A 24,646-nucleotide genomic window follows, 5' to 3' on the forward strand; every position below is an offset into this window, starting at 1 on the left:
GCTTTGGAGGAATTTGTGTTACTAAGGGTCCATTCACAAACTGCTTGTCTGTGCTCAAAAGGGGCTCTGGCCATTTCCTCTGGGGACATTATTTCTAGGTAGGCTTTAACAGGGTTTTCTTGTGAAGGCAGATTCTTAACAGAAAAATAGGATCTGTGTACATTAGGTAGTAAAGACACATTTATCTTTGACATAGTGCACTCCTGTTTGTGGATTTCTCTACTGCATTTGACAAAGTAAATAATGTCCATTCCCTTTCAATCCTGTAACTGCTTGGGACACAGTTTCACTCAGTATAGCTGTTTTACCTTCCTCTCTGGGCGGAACACACAACTTGCTAAGTAGACAGGGAGATTCCAAGAGTCTTAGAGTATCAAACTCTGGAGGCATGAGAAATGCTTCTTTTCTGTTGCTGGTGACTTATTCTTACAGACTGAAGCATTTCCAATTTGGGTTGTTTTTCTCAGTAGTGTTGAGAGAGTTTTATTTTCTGGGAAATATCAGTTGCTGGTAAGTATCGTGTCCAGACTGTGGGAGGCTGCCACAGAACTTATCGTAGAATCATGACAGGTTCAGATTGAAAGGTTGAGGGCCGAAAACCATGCATCATTTTCATTTTATGTATGAGAGGTGAAGTGACTTCACAGGACTGTTAAGAGAGCTAAGAATGAAAGGATTTGTGTACTACATTGTGGCTGTCTCTGGCTCAACAGAAATAGCCTTCATATGGGAGTCTGACCCTGAAAACCCAACTAAGCCAAATTCTCCAACTGTCTCCTCGGCCTGCGTATCTCAAGCACAGTTCATATCCCGCTCCACTCCTCGGTGTGTTTCATCATACAGGCCAGCACAAACCATTATAATTGTCCTCTACCTTATTAGAATGTAAAGGATAGCCCTGTCTGCTCCTTGAAGGCCAGGTCTGCCTTTCTTAGTTTATACAGAGCCCAACATAAGTGGGCTCGTCATAAATGCTTTTTGATGAGAGCGATGATCGCCTTAGTCAGTGTGGTTGGGCCCTCCCTTATGGAGGAGGAAAACCGCAGGTTGTTGCTAAGCAACATTTTAGGACTGGGTCAGCTTCTGACCCAGTGTGACCTCCATTTGCGTACTTCATCGAGTTAATGTGTTTTATGGTTACCTCAGGACGACTTTGTTTTTGGTGGCATTGGCCATCTGTAAGCATGAGAAGGAGGGAGGTGATATTCATCCCTCGCTTCTTCTGTAGCTTACTCCTTCCCTAAGCAATACAGGAAAGGTGAGGAGTTTGGCTTATTCTCAGCCCTGTAGCTGAGAGGCACTTCCCTGCCCTCACACTGAACCTGAATGACAGTATATCCCAACAGGATTTTGTGGCAATGGAAGGTCAAAGAAAGAGAGGAAGGAGAAAAGTTTTTCCCTTCTGAGACTTTTATTATTGAATTTCTACCTGCTTCTATATTCTGAGCTAAGGAGCCAATATGACTAATAAAGAACCAGCCCCTCTCTGTCCAGACTGTTAACTGTTGTGGTTAACTCACATGCCTTACTTCATCTGACTATTTCTACTAGGATAGAAGTTCATTAAAAGCATTAAAAGGGGTTTCCCCCTCCCTTTTTTTTTTTTTTTTTTTTTTTTTTTTTTTTTACTGCTTTATCTTTAATGCTTTGCCTGGTATGTTTTAGATGTTCAATAAATATTTATCTAATACATGATAAAATGGTTTTGTTTGATCTAGTACAAATGTGATTGACTCTAAAATCTTCCTAAGTATTTCACAGGCCAAAGGAACCAAACTGGGGATGGGGTGTTTGAATGTTACATTTGGCTAAGTCTTATGCAGAGATATAGTTAAAGGAATCATCTGTCTATGTGCTTTTTTTTTCAAGATATTTTTACAGTGCTTCAAGTTAAGTTTCCTCCTTTGCCAGAACTTAGCTGCTTAATCAGAGCATAGAATCCTGCCTTTTCCAGCTTCTAAGTCTTTAGTGTAAGTGCCTGACTTTTGAGAAGTAAAAATGAGAGGCCATGATGACCAAGCAGCTACTTAAAAAAATAAATAGCTTAGAACTTACACAATTCACCTGTCGTTCAAAACTGCATAGAGGTTCAGTAGCTAAAATGCACTGGCTGAGACCATTGACCCAGGGATCCCTGGTTATTGTTACTAACATATTGTATCGTGGGAAAACACACATACGCAAGCAGGGCTCCCCAGAATTTCTTTGAGGACAAAGCGGAGTGCGGTGGGCCGGGAGGCAACAATGCTACGCTGCGTTGCCTTCAGCTAGAAAGGCTGGGTCTCCTGGGCACAGGCAGTGGCATGACAGGGGCTTGGATGCTTGAAGTGAAGCCATTGTTGGTGCAGGATGCTCATTTGAAAGGAGAATGCCTCACAGGAAAGAGAGCCAATTGCGTGTGGGGGCTGTTGCCATGGTGCTTTGCTATTGCTTTAACATGCTGTACTTGAACTTCTGGGAGTCCAAGGGTGGGGTAACAGAGAGGAGGGAGAAGAAGGGGGGTGGGATGGGCCTGGGAAGCTCACTGCATTAGGGCTCTGGTCTTAGACTTTCCTCTAGCCTGTGCTGTCTAATGCTGACACGGGAAAGGGGGCGGAGGAGGAAGGGAGGGAGGGAGGGAGAGAGAGAGATTGAGAGAGTCTACAGGAAGGGAATGACTTTCTCAACATGTCCTAGATTGCTAGAATGAAATGAAAATTAATTTAACTCCTAGATATTTCTAACATGAATTTGAAGATGTTTAACACTAAAATACCAAAACAGCATAGTCATTCATAACCCAAAAAAATTCACCATGCCTGCAGCAAATGATAGCTTACGTTTCCTAACACATTCCAGATCCTAGATTGAAAAGGTGAAATGTGTTTAATTCATTTGTCGAATGCAATCTAATATGCATATTAGTGAGCTGATGCAGTGGAGAAAATGGCATTCTGCAAATGATTTTTTAAATGAAGTGCGTTAATTCTATTCCTGTTTGATTGTGAAAGAAGGCTGAATGCATCTGCACACACTGTTAGTGTGCAAAAAATCCTCCAAAAAGCTAGCTTTTAAAAAAGTACTTGTGTTCTGAAAGCCTAGTCTGAAGACAGCCACAGTTCTAACCTGTTCTCAGTTTTTAAAAAATGTTTAGGAAGTAAATGAGTCCAATGCACCACCACTTTGAAAACGTTAGAGTGGCTGAGTGCAGAGGGCGGTCTCTGCAGTGGAGAGAGGGTTAAGAACACCTAGTTGAAATGGGGGAGGGTAGGGACTTCGGATTTACTTAAATATTCATGGGGCTTCCTCCATTTTAATCTTCTCCTTTTTAAAAGATGGCTGTGTTTCCCAGTCTGGCAACCCCACAGGAAAGAAGAATTGCTCCTTCCTTGCAGAGTTCAGCTGAGCAGGACTAATCTAGAGTGGAAACCCCTTCGGCCACCAGGACTATTCATAATTCATAAGGGCTGCAAACCAGCCAGCTGAATACATTTAGACAGGCTCTTGCTCCTTCGTGCAATTCCTGATTTCATTACTCTCTCTGCCAGGAAAGAAGCAGCGAGCGTAGGCTTCTTGTAAGAATGGAGTGTGAAGATGGGCTTTGTTTGGATTAGGAAATGCCCTAAATTTTGGAGACTTTGTCTTTTATAAGCTTTGATTATTTTACCACTGAACCTGCAAGGCTTTCCCCATCCTTTCTCGGGACTGCTCTCTCAGAACAGTGAATTCTTTCCAAGGGATTTGTGGATTGTGGCGAGGAGAGCTTTCCAAAATGCCTGAGGCAAACTATTTGTTATCTGTATCTTGGGGTTACATCAAGGTGGGTTAATTTGATTCTGTTATGTGTCTTTGATAGAATGTGAAACATTTACATCTGTACGCTTTCTGTGAAGTAGCAAACATCTGTAATGATTTCATTTGTGTTGTCACTGAGCCCACTGAGGCTGCTTAGTGTAAAATAACAGCATGTTATATTACATTGTATGTAAATAGACTGTGCTGTATTTTAATTCTATTCTCTTTATGCAGCTCTATTTGTAAAGGATGCATCTTTTTTTCCTCAGTTTTCTCCTAAACTTTTTACATATATCTCCTCTCACATGGTATTTTCGAGTTAATTTCCAATAAATATATTTTAAAAGTTGTTACATTTTCAAGTGAAATTATCATGACTTCTATTAAAATCCCTTTTCCTACGTTTGCGTCTTCAAAAGAAATCAGATGTTAATTCTAACAAATCTTAAGAAAACCTCTTTTCCCTAAGGTGACGTTGAAATGATTTCACATTAAGTAGGCTTTGTACTTTGCAGAAACAGTATCATTTATTTAATAATACCTGCTCCTCCAATCTCTTGGTTCTTAGTAAAGTTGAAAATATCTGAAGTGATCATTTGCTATTTTTTTAGGTGGTTAACACATTTTTCTTCTTCACACACAGTTCAAGAGAATGCTGAACCGGGAGCTGACACACCTCTCAGAGATGAGCCGATCAGGGAACCAGGTTTCTGAATACATTTCAAATACTTTCTTAGGTAAGATATTAACTGGGAAACCTGTTTCGTAATTGAGATTTTTCAGTATTAATCTCTGCAACCCATCAGTGACATCCCTGTGTGAGTCTGGAATGGGGTGAAGTTACAGAAAAAGCCATTTTCAGTAAGAACTAAGGACAACATTTAAGGTTAAAAAAAACTAGCAGAAAGATGTTACAAAGAGAAGAAAAGATTGAAAATACCCATCAAAGACAGAAGGTTATTATAGGCTAATTGTATTTCTGTGAACCTCAGGTCACCCCTTATCCACCCACCCCCTTCCATCATGGCCAAGACATCTGAAAGGTGGGGTGGGGGCGGGTGTTCAGTCATCTAAATCTGAGGGGCCACCCTATTGGCTCTTTTGACATGGTATTCTTTAAATTCTGCCTATAAGTGGGCTTTGAGCAAAAGATTTCCTCTTAGGTGGTTTGTAAGAGATGTGGTTGGAGAATCACTGTGTGGTGATTTGGCCCAGAGGAATAAGCTTTGGAAATAATTTGACTGTTGCTTTGCTGAGTTATTTCATAAAGATAAATGGGAAGAAAAGAATGTTCACATCTCTGAAAGATTTGGCTTTCTGCAAGCTGCATCCTTATCTTCCCAATCTGATGTTTTGATCTATTGTGCTCTGTTGTCACATTGCTGGTATTTAACTCATGACACTGACAGAAAAGATTTGCATCAAAGATCCTCAACTACTGTCAGGCATCCTGTGTGATACTAGGGATTTCTGAGCTCATGTTTAAAGCCATTCTATTGTATAGTGATACAGTGACCGTATTTGGATTATTTTTTTCTTTAATAAAGATATGTGGGATAGGTGAATCTGTCCTTCAAGGTAAATGGGTAGCATCTAGATTCTGATTCTGTTGACTTTCAAATACTGCTGAATTATGCTCCTTTACCGAACTCCACTATGCAGGGAAATGACCCATTCTTACAGCTGAACATCACACCTCCCTTCTTTTTGGCATAGCTACACATCATTAAATCCATGAACATTTGCTTTGGGGCCTTATGGAAACACACACCTCTTCTGGTTTTATTTAAAAAAAAAACACCAAAAAAAAAAAAAAAAAAACCAACCCAGTCCTGTTTCTCTAATGCCAGAGCAGTTTCTGCTGTCAGCCAATCAATCTCTGATCAGCCCAGTGCAGAGCTCAAGGCAGTGCTCTGCAGCGGACGGGCAGAGGCACAATTAACAAGTGCTTTTCCAACTGTTTCCAGTATGTGGGTGCCTTCGGCACCTGGTTCTCTCCAGCTGCGGTTACAGCACTTTGGTCAAGGAACAAAGGAGAAGAATTTTCATATATCCTAGCTCCAAGGAGACCTAGCATCTAACTGAACACAAAGTGCTATATACTGATCCTTTTCTTATGCATTAACCCCCTTCATTCCTTTGAAGACAGTCATCCTCCACTGTCCATTTCAAATGTGCTCTGCTCTGTGCAACACCCAATTACAGTCGTACAGGGACTGTACATTGAGGAAAACCAATTCTCCAGGTTAATGACTATGGGAGAGAAGAAGAAAATCTTGATTAGTGTAAGAACTCATTTTTGTGCTCATAAACATTGCATTTTAAAATGCCAAAGCTGGGGTGCCTGGGTGGCTCTGTTGGTTAAGCATCCGACTTCGGCTCAAGTCATGATCTCATGATTTGTGAGTTCGAGCCCTGTGTCGGTCTGTCTCTGTGCTGACAGCTCAGAGGCTGCAGCCTGCTTTGGATTCTGTGTGTCTCCCTCTCTCTCTGTCCCTCCCCCGCTCACGCTCTGTCTCTGTCTCCCTCTCTCTCAAAAATAAATAAACATTAAAAAACTTAAAAAAAAAATAGAATGCCAGGGCTTATCTATCTTCTCAGAAGAGACTCTCAGGACTGGAATACGGCGGCATGAGCCCTTTGTCATCCGAGACTGTGCAGAAGCAGCTGTCTTACACTTGTAGTCCCTTTCACCATCAGCTTGCCAAGGAAGGCAAGAATTGTTTAGCATACTAATCTTTCTTATCGTAGGCTATTAAGTGAGAAAGCTGATAAGATATTGAAGATGAGCTCTCAGGATCAACATTGTGTGTCTCAAGAACAGGCAAAGGTCAACTCTCTCTTGAATATTTCATTTGCCATTTGGCACATCTGTTGAGGAAAACCAATTTTTGGCTTCTCATTAGTCCAAAAAATTAAATTTTCAAGAACAAGTTGTTGGGGAAGGTGTTAGAATCTCAATTCTTATAGACTCAGCCTTAGGAAGGTGTGTGTGTGTGTGTGTGTGTGTGTGTGTGTGTGTGTGTATGTGTGTGCAAAGTAGACCTGATCAAACACACCAGACAGATTAAAATTTTAAATATTCTTGGGAAAATATAGGGAGAAAAAAATCAGTCATATAAACAAGGATACATTATTTGCCTCATCTTACAATGGGAGCACTGGAAGAGATGGCATCCAGATCCCTTCCAACTCTACCATTCCAGGACTGTGCTACAGACTGAGTCTTTCAGTTTTGTTAAGACATACCTGGCAGTCTGGATTCTCTGTAATAGACTGTAGGCTTGCAATTTGACAATCCCGAAAAGCAAACAAACAAACCAGACTTGCTTCCAAACTGCAAATGCAAGACATGGAACTCTGAATCCTGTCTTGTGGGTGAATGTCCCTGGAGAAGAAGCATGAATGCATCTTTCTTTGTAAACTGTCAGATCCGCAAAGGACCCTCATGGCCTTGTCGTCCAATTCCCCCATTTTACTAGAGAGAAAGCGGGCTCAGAAGGACAAAGGAACCTAGTCAAGATTACCTGGCTATTCTGTTCCTGAGCCAGAGCTAAGGCTTTGCCCTCTTGACTACCAGACCTAAATACCCTGTCACTTCTTTAACTAGGAAAGAAGGCTGTTAGGAACTCAGACCATCACGTTTAAGGGCATTTACATAATAAGTATATTCTTTTGGAGAAAAGTCTGTAGGAATCAAGATTGTTGGACCTAAAAAATAAAATATGTTTATTAACAGTTCCCAGTAATATAAGAGGGTCTTATCAGAGCACGGCAACCATCTTAGGAAAATATGAGAAGACCTTAGTGCTTTAAGTTAAAATTAAAGAGCATTATTACAGTAAGAGTCATTGAATGTTAAAATGCATCATCTGGGAAGGAGGGGATCCCTTACTCCAGTGATCTGTGAAACTTGTGCTGTTTCCATCTAAAGGATGGTGTCTAGATGGAGGAGTTGGAAGGCAGCAAAAGTCCATTTACCAACCAGGCACTTACTGATGCTTATAGAATCATGAGCTCCAGGTTGCTTGGAGAAGTGAGAGGAAGTGAAGCAGGACCTACAGGGAGGAAGCATAGGTAAAGCAAGATATCTAGATATGATATTATAATTTAGTAAATATTTTTACAAACAGAGAAAAGTCATTCTTTTAAATCCCCTACTGTGTCTCAAAGAGTAGAACATGGAATTTCAACGATGCAAGGAAAAGAATTTAGAAATTTTGCATGATTAAATGCTGTGCTCTAATAAGAAAAACACCTCCAGTTATGCCATTAGCAGAGTTTTGACATGACCATTTTTTGCATGTTGTTTTTTTTTTATTTGTTTTATGCTTATCCGCTATTTCTCCACTGTATTCTAACTGTTCTGTAAGTGTAAATTCACTGTGTTTATGGCGATTCTTTAAGTCTGTATTTCAGGTTATTTCTACATTACACTGGCTAAGCTTTTAACAGAGGAATTCAGAATAGGAATAGGGAAGCCTGTCAGTTGTCCCAGTGCCTGTACAGGGAAACACCCATTAGTGTCAAGTTGGTGCTATCTGTGAATAATGACTTTCTTCTTTATTGTAATGTTCCAGACACAGTAGTGGTTCAGCTCAATTACTGGCTGCTGCAAGGAATCTTTAGTTAACACAGGGGAAAGCTGCTGGTCCCACTAGAGCTTTTTACATCTGCAGCAGCATAGGGGAATCTAACAGTCTCTTTAATCAGACATGAGGAATGGCAAAGCACTGTCGTCGGGAAAGGCACGGGCTATTGTGGCCTTTCATTCTAGCAAGAAGTAGTAACTATTAGGAGTGAAGTGACGGAGAGAAAAGTAATGTCAAGAATAATATGATATACAGTGGGTTTTTTGCCAGAGATTGTGAGACCAGAAAGAAATTTGTAACAGGAACCCCAGGGCCTGGGTTCCATGTATGCTATTAAGTCACTGTGTCTGGAACTGAGTAATTGCAAAATAAATATCTGTTGAATAAATTGCCCTTTGAGCTTGGGCAGATTGCTGACTTCATCTGAAAAGTGAGGGTGTGGGATTATTATTGGTTCCCAAACCTGGCTCTGATCGTCAGTGTCACTTAGGAAGCCTTTTTAAAAATACTAATTCAGTAGGACTGGGTGGGGCTCATATTTTTCTAAAGTTCCCTGGGTGCTTCTGATGCTGAACCAGGTTGGAAACCCCTAAACCAACTGAAATGACCACTAAAATTCTTGCCTAGGCAAAAGTCATAGACAGATGAGTCTAGGAGCTTCTGGCACCTGAAGATAATAAGGGGACACTAGGGACAGAGAATACCTCTGCTCCTGGTGTTGATGCGTCCATGGCACTGCTTCTGTCTCCCTGTGCTTGCTTTGCTTTGATGAGTTGTCCACGGGGCCCTGGAAGCAGGCAGAGGTCTCTGGGGAAAACATGTGACTATGCCATCATCTTGCAAGAGTTGAAAGCAAATAGTCTGGGTCCCAGCATGCCATCTGGAACCATGTCATTTTCAAATAGAGAAGTTGTCTTTGTCCTCATTTTTACTGTAACAAGCAGAGATGGATGCAGGACCTTGGGAAAGCTGCATTAACTCTTTCAGCCACAGGGTGTCATTTAGTTCAATGAAGTAGCTGTTGAAGCAATTTAATAAATTACTGCCTCAGTGCACACACAAGCATCCCTGTGGCCTGAAAGAATTTGTGCATTTTTTGGGAGTACTCAGGATAAAGGCCCCTGTGAAGTGAAATGGAATATTCAGTTGCTGATACTTTTAATAGCATGAAATAGAGGAAAGAACCTCTATAGGAAGGTAGATGTTTGCGTCGCTAATCCTTCCTCTGCTATTACCTTGTTGTAGCAGAATTTTTTTTAATGATTAAATGAGGTCAGCATAAATATTTAACAAGCATAAATATTTTAATAAATCTAATGTCTGTTATAAACGAGAGGCATTGTTTATTATTAATTAGTAGAATGAATACAAATAAAGCATGAAGTAAAACTGATATAGTTTTCCTCTAAACCTCAAATGGTGGTGTAATAAGCCAATGTTTAACGTATTTATTTGAAGATTATAAACCATTTGTTTACCTCACTTATATACTGCTCATCTATGCTGAAATGATGTCATATCCAGTTCAAGTTGTGTGGGTTTTTTAAATTAAAAAAAATTAATACAAATATAATCAAATGAGCAGAACATAAAGTTTTTATGCACCTGAGTTTGGCTGCATGAACCTTTTCTATTATACAAACATGTAAGTTATTTACTTAAAAAATTGACATAAATATTGATGACCTCCCTTGAAAATATAGAAGTATAATTCTAAATTACACTACAAATAGAAGGTATGGGATTGAGTCCTGCCTCCGCCACTGCTCAATTTATTTAGCTCCTCTAGGCCTCAGTTTTCTTAGCAATAAAATGGAGCAAAAAATTCTCCTATTTTCCCCCATCCACCTGACGGATTGTCCTGGAGATCAAGTGAGATAATAAATATATGGCAGTCCTTTATAAGATGTAAAATCCATTACAGGACATTAGAAGTTATTTTGCATATTGCAGTGGGTTCTCATTGGCACACGTGGGCTGAAAACTGTTTCCCTTTGTTGCAGACAAGCAGAATGATGTGGAGATTCCATCACCGACCCAGAAGGACAGAGAGAAAAAGAAAAAGCAACAGCTCATGACGCAGATAAGCGGAGTGAAAAAACTGATGCACAGTTCAAGCTTAAACAATACAAGCATCTCACGCTTTGGAGTCAACACAGAAAATGAAGATCATCTGGCCAAGGTATGCATGACCTGGGGGTGTATGCAGTTCTCTGCTCTCCAGCAGGCGGCCGCCCAAAACTATCTACTAGAAAATAGCAGTGATCATGTTGGCTTTGTTATTAAATTGGATGATAAGAAGGCTGGTGTGGCCTCTTTGCCCATTGCTGGGCACCTAATTCAAGACCCTTTTTCTACAACAAAGGACCTTTTATTTTTTTAATTCTGAGCTGGATTTGTAAATGGAAGTTCCTCATGAATGAGAATCCTACCTAAGACACACAGGGAGAATCCATAGGGAGGCCACAGACAGGATTGAATTGTCCCAGAGGACAGATCCAGGACTATATGCCAAGGACTAGTTGAAGTATCTGCACTGATTGGTAGAGCCAGAGAAGAAATGAGAAAGATTGATAGCACTGACTCAGAGCCCAAACCCCACTGTGGAGGAAGGCACAGAAAGAATTCACCCGTCCCCCAGTGGGGCGCCTAAGGTGACCCCAAGCTCATCTTGGCCTTGTGACACTAGGCGATGACCTTGCTGTGAGCAGACATTCAGTGAGACTTTCTGAGAGATACCATTATTGATCTCACATTGGGGCAAGCCCCTGGGGAGAGCCTGGATCCCTTATTCCGGGCAAGAATTCAGAATGGAATAAATTACTCCTTTAATCATAATCTTGGAATAATCCCACAACACAGGACTGAATAATGTTTCTCCCAGGTCTATGTGTAGCCCAAGAGCTCTAAAATGGAATAATCCGCGGTTGGCGTTTTTCGTGACCTTTTACATTAAAGCCGGGTTAACTTCTGCACATTCTAGCAGCTGACTCTCCTGTACCTGGCCCTTTGTGATAATAACCAAAGGGCAAAGCAGTTCCCCTGAGATCGTTTTTTAGCTGTTACTAATGGGCCAGTGATCAGTGAAGAGGAGAGACAGGGAAATGGGGCCAGAGGGACTTCTAGCCACTTGCAGCTACCTCTGAATACAGCTTGGTTGAGGACTGATGTGGCAAATACAGGTCAACAACTAAATCTGTAAATTAGACACACACTGTCCTTTTTCTGAAAAAATATACAGAAACATGTAACTAAAATGTAGAGGGCACCCAACCTCCTAGGCCATTCCATCTTCAAATCTTCATGCAACAAGAATACTCTAAATAGACACTCTAAAGACTTAGCCAACCATTGTCCAAAAACTAAATAAAAATAATGACATATGCTGATAAAACTGTACTTATTCCTAAATTCCTCTAATTTTGATTATAGGAGCTGGAAGATCTGAACAAATGGGGCCTTAACATCTTCAATGTGGCTGGATATTCACACAATAGGCCCCTCACATGCATCATGTATGCCATATTCCAGGTAAGTAAAAAGGAGAGAGTATTGCTTATTCAATTAGATGGCTCTTAATGATTTTTTTTCCATCCCAGTTTACTTTGACTTTTCTTCATTTTTGGACATCCACTTATTTATTTTCTAATCCATTTTACTACATAGGAAAGAGACCTCCTAAAGACATTCAAAATCTCATCTGATACATTTGTAACCTACATGATGACTTTAGAAGACCATTACCATTCTGATGTGGCGTATCATAACAGCCTACATGCTGCTGATGTAGCCCAGTCAACCCATGTTCTTCTTTCTACGCCAGCATTAGATGTGAGTAGTTGTGATCTGTTTTGCATAACTGCCCATCCTCTTTAAAATACAAGCTATCCAACATGTAATATATTTACAGAAATAATTGCACCTGCTTGAACTGGTTCTTTATTATGTATAACATCTATTAATTGGGTTACTAATAACAACGAAAGGCATTTCTACTCTGCTTCCCAATATCAGCGTAACCCTCTCTTTACATCTCTCACAACTGAAAAATTATTTAATTGTTAAGCAATTAACAGGGTGCTTTATTTTTTATTGTATCTCCAGTATCTGATAAGTGTCCAGTTCATCATCTAGTATGTAGTATATCCCCAATATGCATGTACTGATCTGAATTGCCCACACCATCCCAAGCACCGTGAGAGATAACACAGAAATATAATATAAAATGTCCTACATTGTTCCTGTTAGGTATAAGCATCCACAGACATATCCTCCTAAGAATTCATAAAGGCAATTCTATGAGCTTTTTGAAGAAAAAGTAACTGAATATCTAGAAGTAAGGATTTAATAATGCTGAAGCAAAGAGTACCAGTGTTCCCTTTTGCTAGACATCTTGCTAGACAGTGGCTGTGGCTCCTTTCTTTGTAGATCAATGCATTTTCATACCCCAACATTAGCAGCAATGTGCCCAGCAGGCCATGATCTTCCTTGACAAACAGCAGTGGTAGTCAGATACCTCTAAACTGTGCAGGCTCAATGCAGGAGGGGACTTGCCAACCCCTGTCCAGCCCTACCTACCTTGACAGATTTGGTTTGGAAGGTGAAGAAAGATTAAACTGACTACAAGTCTATTGCTTGGGTTCCATATTTCCTGAGAAAAGAAATCCAAGAAAACTTGAGGAAGTGACATAGAGCTAAGATTGTTTTATCCCCTAAAGGAGAGAAACAGTATTATTTTTATGTTCTATATAAATTATAGGATTATAGAGTGGGCCAACACGGTTTATCAACTACCCACTGTTATTGATAGGATACCTATTGTGTAGCCAGAAATTGACCACAGGGACCACACATGTTTCGAGAAGGAAGAGCTCAGTGGGTCTTTGAGCAATTAGTCTTCATGGAAGAGGTGGAAGCTGAGCTGGCATTTGCAGGATCAGAAGATTTAAGTAATCACAGAGGATGAGGAAAGATATTTCAGCCAGAGCAAGACCATTTAGTCAGAAGGAACATATACCTGCACAAATAGTAGGTTTAAATTATTGTGTACAAGTCAGGGTGGAGGAGGCTTCAAAACATGGCATGAAGGAGTAGAGCAGTGGGGCATTCAGTTTTACTTCTTAAAATGTTCTCAGATCTTGTCCGTAGTAAACAATTACTGGATAAGAATTGAAGGAACGGATGGAAGAATGAGTGAATATATGAAAGCTTCTGATCTCACTACAAATTTAGCTTTGGGAAATAACTTATTGCCAATCTTATGAGTTTAGAATTTAGCCTTTCTTCTGTAAGTTACTGAGCCTGAAAACATGAAGGTTGTTATATGTCAGAGCAGAGCCAGTCTGACTTGCTTCTTTGACTTCTGTGTGCTTGTGTTACATAAGCACCATTCTGCCCTACCACTTAGCCAAGAAACAAACATCAGACCCCATCTGAAGCATGGTGCTAAGGCCTTCCTACAGGCTTGATGTGGGTATGGGCTTCAACCATTTTTCCTTTCACATGATGATGGATAGAATCTACGTTTATTTAATGTATTGAGACATTACATAAGTCAGCAGACAGTCCTTCTCCCAGCAAGAGTGAAATGCATACTTTAATATGAAGCTGAATAAGCAGGATACAGGCCAATGGGATACGGAGTTAAATGTGCTCGTTTCGCTCTGCAGGCTGTCTTCACAGATTTGGAAATTCTGGCCGCCATTTTTGCAGCTGCTATCCATGATGTTGATCACCCTGGAGTCTCCAACCAGTTTCTCATCAACACAAGTGAGTTCACTACTAGAACAGTCACTTGAGATGATTGTATGATTCATGGCTTCATTTTTCCCCCTAATGTTTTCATTATGGATGACAATAAGGGTAATAATGAGGTAATCCTCCATTCCACTCAAGCCAGTCAGACCTTTCCTGGGTACTGTGTCCAGTCCGGCAACACAATTTTTGAGCTGCGTGGAGAACTTGGAAAGGGTCAGAGGGGAGCCATAAAAAGTACTCAACATTTGGAAAATACAATACGTGAGGAAAGAGTAACAGATGTGGAATTATTCAGTAAGGACAAGGAAAGGCTTGGGGATAATGTGATAATGATTTTCAGTGTTATGCAGCGCTCTCACATAGAATATGGTGACCCACTAGCGTCCCTCTCTACTGAGGAAGCAGGCCCAAATATTGTGTCTGAGCATGGGAACCTCTAAACAGAAATAAAACTAAAAGGAAGCACTGGAATGCTTGGTTTGTAGTAGTGAAGATGACCCCAGTGCCTTTAAGGCTGGTCCAGCCTTAGAACCTCAAGCTGTACTCAGTGCTTTTGTCATGCTGAAAATACTTAGTATCCATGGCAGTGAAAATCCATGAATTTGGGGCACTTGGGTGGATTGGTCGGTTAAGTGTCCAACTCTTGATTTCAGCTCAGGTCATGATCTCACAGTTCATGAGATCGAGCCCCACGTAGGGCTCTGTGCTGACAGTGCAGTGCCTGCTTGGGATTCTCTCTCCCTCTCTCTCTGCCCCTCCCCTGCTCATGCTTGAACCCTCTCTCAAAATAAATAAATCCTAAAAAATAAAATAAAATCCATGAATTTTCTCAGCTAGTGCACTGTTTCTAAATGCTAAAAATGCAAGTACTTTTTCTTCTGAGAATATTGGTTATCTAGTTGTGGTCATAATTAACATCAAGTGTTGATGGTTTTATAGGAATGTTTGAGCTACTTACTATGTAAGAATCTCTGTCCTACTTTATCAGAATATCTGGATAATCTAGGTGTAGGGTAGATTCCTTATTTAACCTTGTTCTTCTACTGAAAGAATATAAACTCTGGGCAACTACTTGGCTGCTGGATTGTATCAGCTGGCATAATGTGGTGTCACAAATCAAACCATATACAGGCCAGTTAGCTTCACACAGAAAAGTGGTCTTTCTGTTACAGCCACCTACAACACTAGAGCCCACAAAGCCAGTTTGCAGATCTGGGATTGATCACAGGGTGAACAGGGCAGAAATGCTAAAATGACCTCATATATCCTACCGTCCATTCTGAGACTGTAAGGCAAAGCACACAGTTAAAGCAATGGTATATGAGTGACCACATCTGCAATTAGGAACCTATTGCCATCACTTGGCTATTATTCTTTATTAAGAGAAAATGTTCCTTTCAGAATTTGTTCACCATATTCTCCAGTGCAGACCAGGTCTCTGCCTAATGAAAGATGTCTATGACTCTTCTGCATGAAAGGCAGGCTGGAAGCTATAGTTTAGGTATGCAGATCTTGCCATTTCTGAGATATAGGGCCAGAGGACAGAAAATCTGACATCAAAATTGTTCTTAAAAATTATTAATGTTTTGTTACCATGTTTGTAGAAAGTTCCAAAAAGGCTAAATTATTTGGATAAAACAAAATTCCACACTCACACTATTAACATCTTTGAAAATCAAAAACTCACAATTGACAGAACTGGGGAACCTACAAGAAAGTGAGATAGTTTGAAAATCCTAATGCATTTGATAAAGTTTAGTAGCATTTTCAGTTTATTCTTTTCCAAAGCAAAAAAGTGTGTGAAGACATAAAGGAAACTACAAACTGAGATAAAAATATGCCCTTACCTAATGTTGAATTCTTCATCTGGAGTGAAGAAGGAGAAAAAGAATTTTAAAATACCATGAATTTTAGTCAAAGAGAAAGCTTACGCACCAGTATCTATGACAAGCATGATTTGCTTGGGAACGGGCTACTACCTTTTGGAGGAGGAAACTGTGTCTCTGATGAGAAATGACATGTGAATCTTGGTTCCTAACATTTGGAGAGAACTAAATCTGATTTCACACTGAAGTAATGCCAACATTGGAATTATACCCCTTTGTTCTTAAGTCATCCTTTTTCCTTGTTTATTAGATTCAGAACTTGCTTTGATGTATAATGATGAATCTGTGTTGGAAAACCATCACCTTGCCGTGGGTTTCAAACTGCTGCAAGAAGAACACTGTGATATCTTCCAGAATCTCACCAAGAAGCAACGCCAGACACTCAGGAAAATGGTTATCGACATGGTAAGACTTCCTTTCTACATCCCTCACTTACTTTTCCCTGCCAAGGACAAGAAACTCCATTCTCTTCAATGAACTGAGTTTATTGAGAGTTTCATTTTGTTTCTACCCTAGGTGTTAGCAACTGATATGTCCAAACATATGAGCCTGCTGGCAGACCTGAAAACAATGGTGGAAACAAAGAAAGTTACAAGTTCAGGTGTTCTTCTCCTGGACAACTACACGGATCGTATACAGGTATTTGATGAAAGCCTTTGATTTAACACAAAGCCAAACCAAACTAAATTAAACAATTAAAAAATGAAACCAAACATTAGTTCAGTTAGTCGCATATCTGGTTATTATTGCAACTTGGACTTACTTTAAGAACAAGGAAAATGGACATTCAAGCGTATCCTCTAATTATGAAGAAAAACATAACGCTATTTATTGAATTTCTTAGTTCTAAAAATAAATGGCAAAATTCATTTGTAATAGGGGATACGTGACTGCTGGGCCCAAAAGCTCGTGTTTGGATATAAATCCCATTGACTTGAAGATTGTTAGGTCTGTTTTGATTATACAAACTGCCATCAGCTGGTCTCTTTCCACAAGTGGAAAATATGAAGACATCTACTTTTGAGTAATTCTTCGCATTTTTTCCAAACTGGGGAAGGGAAATGATGGCAGCATTTGACCTCTAATGTCCCTTCCAGTTTTTACATTCAATGACTATCAGTCTGAGAAGACACACATTTTCCCTTTCGGGACTCCTGTGATGGTAAATAACCAAGTCTGGCCAGCACCATTGTAGGACTGCTTTTTTGGTGTACTCACCACAATTATAAGGCAACTACAGTGTTCTTGGGTTGGGTACCAAGTGTACTAGTACAAGAGGAACGAGATGTTCTGGTAGTATTTACACCTGATTTTCCGGGATTTCTAAAACTTGATGATTTCAGGTCCTTCGCAACATGGTACACTGTGCAGACCTAAGCAACCCCACCAAGTCCTTGGAATTATATCGGCAGTGGACAGACCGCATCATGGAGGAGTTCTTCCAGCAGGGAGACAAAGAGCGGGAGAGGGGAATGGAGATTAGCCCAATGTGTGATAAGCACACAGCTTCTGTGGAAAAATCCCAGGTAACTAATATGCAATTTTCGAAGTTTCTGTGAGCTCTGCAGATTGTAGAACTGGAAGGTTCTATCAAATTCCTGAAGCTATAAGGAAGCAACTACCCATTTAGTTCCATTTTACTCGTGACTCATTTGCCTTCTCCATTATACTCAGTTTCACAGGGTGGAAACAAAGCAGTCCTCAGAAACCTGTCAAAGTGTGGTCTGTGTATCCTCAAGCAGTTTAGGGAGTTGTCTATGACCTGAACTCAGAGCTACTCAGAGCTACTACCTCCCCACACCCATCTCTCCAGATTTCTCTTACCGCTATCCTTATCCAAGAGCTCTACCCTTTATCCTTGCTTCCCCCACCCTGGGTCTGCTGGCCCTCCATAATCAAGTGCACTGCCAAGTGTGGATTTCATTCCACACACCTCTTCCACCTCACAGTCGACGCCCTGTCCTGTGTCCCCTTCCAAGGTTGCTTCTCCACATCTGAGAACATGTTGACATCTTCTGATCATGTCTAGAGCTACAGATTCCCTATGTGCTGAGGACTAGGGACAATATGCTGGAGTCTAGAGGATGCAGAAATGCCTCAGATACCTCTCGCTGCAGAGTATATAGCACTAGAAGTATCGATATCCCCACAAAGGCTTCAGGACCTGCTGAAATGTTGTGTTTTTCAGAGCAACAATGACCTGAGCAGGGTAGTCATGATTGAGAATAGGTCTATAGGCTATTCAAGGTCTTTATCACAAAAACATTAGGAGGGCTTTTTGTTAGTGTGTATCCTCTTTCTCCACTATCTGCCACCCCCCAATTTACACATACTTGTAATATCGATGCAGAGTTCCCTTGTAATTATTATTTTGCTGTTTCTTAAAGAAACCCAGTCAAATGAGTTTAATATCTGTGAACGTGCTCTAAAAGGCTAATATACTCTAAAAATGCACGGTAATATTAACTTATCAGGGCCAATTCAAATCCCCTAAAGCCTTAATTAGAATAATGAATTAATTAACTAGAATAATGCCTGTTTATTATCAACAGTGGTGTTTTATATTTTTATGGTGTTCTATGTGATTTTCTACACATTTCCCCCTACGTGGTCCTATTTGAACCTCCAAACAGCTTTGTGAGATAGAGCAGCTATTTTCCCAGTGTATCAGGTGGAGAAGCTATCCCCTGGCTCATTTCACCAGCTCTTTAGTGACCCAGCTACCCTCCACCCAGAGCTCTTTACTCTCCATCACTGTAGACAAGTCTCCCTGTTGCCATGACATCAAGGCCCACTCTGGTGTTTCCCGCAGATGAGCTCTAGCAAGCATTGTCTGAGTAGTCTGGCAATAAAGCCCTCGACTAGGTGCTCTTAGGATTTGTAGAGCTCTCTCTGACCCAGGGCCTAGGAAATAAGTGGCTAGAAGCTAGCTTTCAAAAAAAGTGCCAATCATTTAGCAGAAGCAAAACAAATGAAGAAAGGAAATGACCGCACTGCATTTAGCTGATTCCATTTTCTCCATTGCCTTGAGCTTATTTTTTCAGGTCCCTGGAAAACACCTTGAAAATAGTCTCTAAAATTCATTAAATACAAATAATGAAGTAAAAGGGAGGAAAAGGGAGTGAGTGGAAGCAAGAGAAATAACTGAATCATCTGCACACAAGTTCACGTAACTAATGCAGATCAGAGATGTCCCAACTTTGGTGTGAGTTATGTTAAGATTAGGGAAGCACCAGGGAGAAGGAGGAGATAGATAGGTCGATAGATAGATGATAGATAATGATAGATAGGTAGTTAGATAGATAGATAAAAGTTGATAGATATAAATAATAGGTACATATAGATACAAAAGAGTCACATAGGAACTTTGATCTATGAGATGATTTACCAAAAAACAGAATGCTGTTAAAGGAAAGGTTTCCAGTAGTGTGGAAAGATAGCTATATCATGTCCCATGGGCACGTAGAAGTTGCTCTTGCTCATTTACCTCGGAATCTGGAGCCAGCATCTCTCCAGTTCCCCAGACCAGGACAGGGGAATTCCATTCCCTCATTCAACTTGTGCCTATTCTTTCTCACAACCTGCCCCCACCCCCAGTGTTTCCTGTTTGTCCGACAATGGAGAGGTCAGCATAAGGCCACTGAGCCAGCTCATGCAGGATGCATAGCCCCTGTGTAAACCATAACAGAGCCATAGCCTCATATTTATTCACAGGAACACTAGCAAAGGAACTGCTTAATTGTTTTTATTTTCCCTCCTTTCTCCTGATGGAAGTGACTATACCCTGTGGGATCTAAGACAATTGCAGACATGTCCACAGAGGGGATCTTTGTTTGTTTAGGGTCTTGAACTATCTTCAGATGTTTTACCATACTCGTCTACAAACAAGAGCCTTCCACTCTGAGAAATTTCAGAGTAGTCAGGGGCTGTCTCCCCTTCCTTTTGGAATAACGGCATATTTTAAATTTATCAGGAAAAGAATGTCGAGTCAGAACTCATTAGACCTGGAGCTTCCTTCTTTGTGGAATGACTCACAGAATCCAAGTAGTGACAAAGTCATTCCCAGTCAGGGTTACATCCAGACTTCTTATCTGGCACACATGAAAGGAAAAGTAGTCAGTTATAGTGAGACGAACACAGGCTCTGGGATCAGACAAAACTGGGCCTAAGTTCCAGCTCCACTGCTTAAGCTAAGTTCCAGCTCCTCCAGGCTCTGTGATCTCTGACAAGATATTTCATCTCAATGAGTGCTAGTTTCCTCCTTTGTAAACTGCGGGTAACAGTACTTCCTCTGTGGACTTAAGAGCGATAACTTGGATATTAGATCCAGGGGAGGGTGTATCATGTAGTATATACTGAAATACAGAATCCATTATTATTGATCCCCCTTGGGTTGTTGTGGCTCTTTCTTTACCTAGAAACCAGGATAGTTTGTTAGGTTTTCAAGAGTCCATCCCAATAACTGGGGTGTAACTTTATTTTCTTCCAGGTTGGTTTCATTGACTACATTGTCCATCCACTCTGGGAGACCTGGGCAGATCTGGTGCAGCCTGATGCCCAGGACATTCTGGACACGTTAGAAGATAATAGAAACTGGTATCAGAGCATGATACCGCAGAGTCCCTCCCCACCACTGGACGAGCAGAACAGAGACTGTCAGGGTCTGATGGAGAAGTTTCAATTTGAACTGACCCTTGAAGAGGAGGATTCCGAAGGCCCTGAAAAAGAGGGAGAGGGTCACGACTATTTCAGCAGCACAAAGACACTTTGCGTGATTGATCCTGAACATAGGGATTCACTAGGAGGGACTGATGTAGACATTGTGACAGAAGACAAGTCCCCTATCGACACATAATTGCCTTCTCCGTGTGGAGATGAACATTCCACCTTTGACAAGCATGCCAGCTGTATGGTAGGGCCAGCCCATCACGGGGGCCTGGGCCTGCACGGGACAAGGGCCATGTGGCCTTCCCAGTTACTTGAGTTTGGAGCCAGAATGCGAGACCATGAAGCAGATAGCAGTTCAGAAAATTCCACGGCTGACTTGCCTTGCCTGCAAGCTTAGTGGAGAGCTGAAGCTTTATCTGGTACTGGAGGCCAAGATCAGATCCTGAGTAAATGGCTTGAAAATAGAAGACACAAAACTGAGAGATTTTTCTGCACTAAGTTTTGGGAATCTGTCCCCTCTAGTGACTGAACTGACTGATTAATAACTTCATTTATAAATCTGCTCACCTGTCCCCTTGTCTGCCAACCTGTGTGCCTTTTTTGTAAAACATTTTCACGTCTTTAAAATGCCTGTTGAATACCTAGGGTTTAGTATCAACTTCTACACAGATAAGCGTTCAAAGTGGACATAAACTTTTTTGACTCTTTCTGGGAAAAAAAAAAAAAAAAAGGAAAGCAAATGGTCTTCCTTCTTTCTTGGGCAATATCTTTCACTTTCCTACAGTTACTTTTGCAAATAGAAAGGACACGCTTCTAACCACATTCTACTTCCTTCCCTCATTGTCCCATCCAGCTTGACGGTTGCCCGTATAACTTATCTCTGTTTGCCTGCTTACAGCAGTATTTTTTTCCTCCTCTTAGAACTTCACTTCTTGTGCTGCAAACAGAATAAAGTGAGCAAACTAAGAGGTAGGAAAGGGTAATTGTGTTGTTCACAGTAACAGTCTGTGTAAAATTCAGCTCCATTAGGCAGCGCACCATGTTGTGTCCTGAACCCCTGGGCCTCTGGGTGCTGCACGGTCCCCATCCTATCCCCTCCCCCCATCAGTCTCCACCCAGTTACCCTGTTTTCAATTGGATGCTGCCGTCTTTCTCTTGCACTGCCTTCTGCGCTAACACCTCCATTTCTGTTTATAACAGTATATTTATTACTTAATGTATATAATGTAATGTTTTGTAAGTTATTAATTTATATATCTAACATTGCCTGCCAATGGTGGTGTTACATTTGTGTAGAAAACTCTGCCTAAGAGTTGCGACTTTTCTTGTCACGTTTTTGTATTGTGTATTATATAACCTGGACATCGCTTAAGAGAGACATACGACCCCTTCCCCAGTGAGGACATTCGTGGGCTTTTATTCAGAAGGTCTGCCCTCTTCCCCATCTGAGTTGCTAATACTGCACAACCCCTTTGTGAACCAGTTTTGGAAACAGGATTCTCACATTAGATACCAAATGGTTTATACTGAGCTTTTACTTTTGTATAGTTTGATAGGGGTAGGGGGCAATGGGATGTAGTTTTCACCCATGTTCTATCCAAATCTGTGTATGCATGAATTGGGTTATAACTGGGTTCTACTATAATTGTGGCTTTGGTTTAAACAGTAACACTACATTTGCTCGCAGGTGGTTCTTCTGAGTGTTCCCAAACTACTGACTTTGAAAGCCTCTTGCCTGCCATTAAGCAGGAATGTCATGTTCCCATTAATTACAAAAAAACACAATAAAACAATGTGAATTTTATAATAAAATGTGAACTGATGTAGTAAATTATGCAAATGTGAAGCTTCCGATAACACTTGTTAGGCCTCATACTGACTTCAGTCTCCGTGTGTAAAATATATTTCATGCTTTCAGTTCAGCATTGTAACTCACTAGTTAAAGAAATGGCACAAACGTGCATGACCGATGGGTTTGTATGTCTATGAACACTGCATTATTTCAGGTGGACATTTTATTGTTTTCAAAAGTTTCTCACAATGTATGTTATAATAGTATTATTATTATTATATATTGTGCTCAAATGCATTCGTAAGAGACTTTTATATGAAAGTGAATAAACAAAAGCATGATTAGATTAGACTATAGGCCCAATTATTTTGTGGTTAGTTCTGACCTATTAAAAACAGATCTTTTTTTCTCTTCTCTCCTACCATACCTCACGAAGAAAACCAACTACTTTGCCTGGCCAACCCCGCAACTGAAGTTTCAGAATCTGTGTCCAAAAAGTCCCCTAGCTTGGAACGTTTCACGTTTTCTTAGCAAATATCCATGCAGCTCAATGATTCGGGAAGGGAGGTGGTAAAGAAAACAAACAAAACCACTTTAAGAATCTGAAGAGTTTAATCCACTAGATGAATAAAGGGACTCTCCAGCTTGGCTGGGTCCTCCAGAAAAATGAATCATGGAACCAGAGAACATTAGCTTCATGTCATCAGATGGTCCCACTGATTCATTTGACGAAGAATCCGAGGTCCAAAGAGTCATCTTCAAGCACCATTGACAGAGTACTGGTTGACTCTCAGTGGTCTTTTCGACCATTCATGTAGTCTCCTATTGATCATATGGTTATGTTTTTCTTTATGGAAAGACCTATATAAATAGCATAGGCAAAAATACATAAACACTTTGTTGAAATTTTAAAATCAGCTTTAAAAAAATTTTACCCTGGGATGCCTGGGTGGCTCAGTTAGTTAAGCGTCTGACTTCGGCTTAGGTCATGATCTCATGGCTTGTGGGTTAAGCCCTGTGTCCAGCTCTGTGCTAACAGCTCAGAGCCTGGAGCCTGCTTCGGATTCTGTGTCTCCTTCTCTCTCTGCCCCTCCCCTTGTCATGCCCCCACCCGTCTTTCAAAAATAAATAAACATTAAAAAAATTTATCCTAAGAAGTGTGTGTGTGTGTGTGTGTGTGGTAAGGAAGGCCACAAATAGGAATCAGTGGATAACGCATAATATTTTAACCACAGGGAACTGTCTTGTGAACAAGTAAATGGATCTGTCTAGAAGCATTCCACTCAATAACCTGAAATTAGGGAATTTCTTTACAAAGACAAGACACGCCAACATTGCAGAACCAGTCTGCCAGGTTGCAGAGCTAATGTGCATAGCATTTAGCTACCATCCCTGATTTCTGATTCCATCGCCATCATCTCTGAGCTTTTACAGATTAAGTGACAAAGTGAATCGGTTAGCATAGTCACAGGTGTGACTTTTATAATGTTTATAGCTATAAATATTTATAAATACGCACAGGCATGTTTTCTACAGAGAAATGGGTTTTAATCCTTGCTGTAAATGAGAATCACTTGGGGAATACTTTTTTTTTTTTTTTTTTTTTTTTTTACTATTAATGTTTGGACATCACCCACACTCCCAGATTCTGTTTGAACTGGTCTTGAGTACAGCCTGGGCACCAGATTTTTCTGATTTTCCCAGGTAATCATAATATGCAATCTAAGTAGAGAGCCACTGCTCCTGAAGAGAGGGCCATGCTTGTGGCTAAAGCTTTTTGTGAGTCTGTTCAAGGTGCTATAATAAAGCACCACAGACTGGGTGAATGAACAACAGAAGTTTATTTCTCACAGTTCTGGAGGCTGGTCCAAGATTAAGGTGCCAGCATAGTTAGGTTCTGGGAAGGGCCCCCTTCCTGCATCATAGCCGTTACCTTCTTGCTGTGTCCTCACTTGATAGAGAGGGCTACAGATCTCTCTGGACCCTTTTATTATCATAAGGGCACTAATCCCATCCATGGGTCCCACCCTCATGACTTAAGCACCTCCCAAAGTCCTCACCTCCTAATACCATCATCTTTGGGAGTTAGGATTTCAACAGATAAATTTGGGGGGAGGGGCAGACACAAACGTCCAGGCCATAGCAACTTTCTTTGACTGCAACTATCTTCAGATACT

General features: G+C 40.7%; 1 protein-coding gene across 3 annotated transcripts in view; it reads left to right on the forward strand.

Annotated features, from left to right (window-relative positions):
• Positions 1-22,820, forward strand: part of PDE4B (phosphodiesterase 4B) — a 441,857-nt gene extending 419,037 nt beyond the window's left edge. For all 3 annotated transcript variants that reach the window (XM_030327256.1, XM_030327257.1, XM_030327258.1), the window contains 9 exons: positions 4,418-4,511; positions 10,370-10,548; positions 11,799-11,897; positions 12,033-12,197; positions 14,036-14,135; positions 16,260-16,414; positions 16,526-16,648; positions 17,353-17,535; positions 20,499-22,820. In XM_030327256.1, the coding sequence (XP_030183116.1) occupies positions 4,418-4,511; positions 10,370-10,548; positions 11,799-11,897; positions 12,033-12,197; positions 14,036-14,135; positions 16,260-16,414; positions 16,526-16,648; positions 17,353-17,535; positions 20,499-20,864 (1,464 nt within the window). In that variant the 3' untranslated portion in view covers positions 20,865-22,820. The remainder of the gene's footprint in view (positions 1-4,417; positions 4,512-10,369; positions 10,549-11,798; positions 11,898-12,032; positions 12,198-14,035; positions 14,136-16,259; positions 16,415-16,525; positions 16,649-17,352; positions 17,536-20,498) is intronic.
• Positions 22,821-24,646: the final 1,826 nt, after the last annotated feature.

The sequence above is a fragment of the Lynx canadensis genome, chromosome C1, assembly GCF_007474595.2.
Source record: "Lynx canadensis isolate LIC74 chromosome C1, mLynCan4.pri.v2, whole genome shotgun sequence".
Classification (NCBI taxonomy): Eukaryota; Metazoa; Chordata; class Mammalia; order Carnivora; family Felidae; genus Lynx; species Lynx canadensis.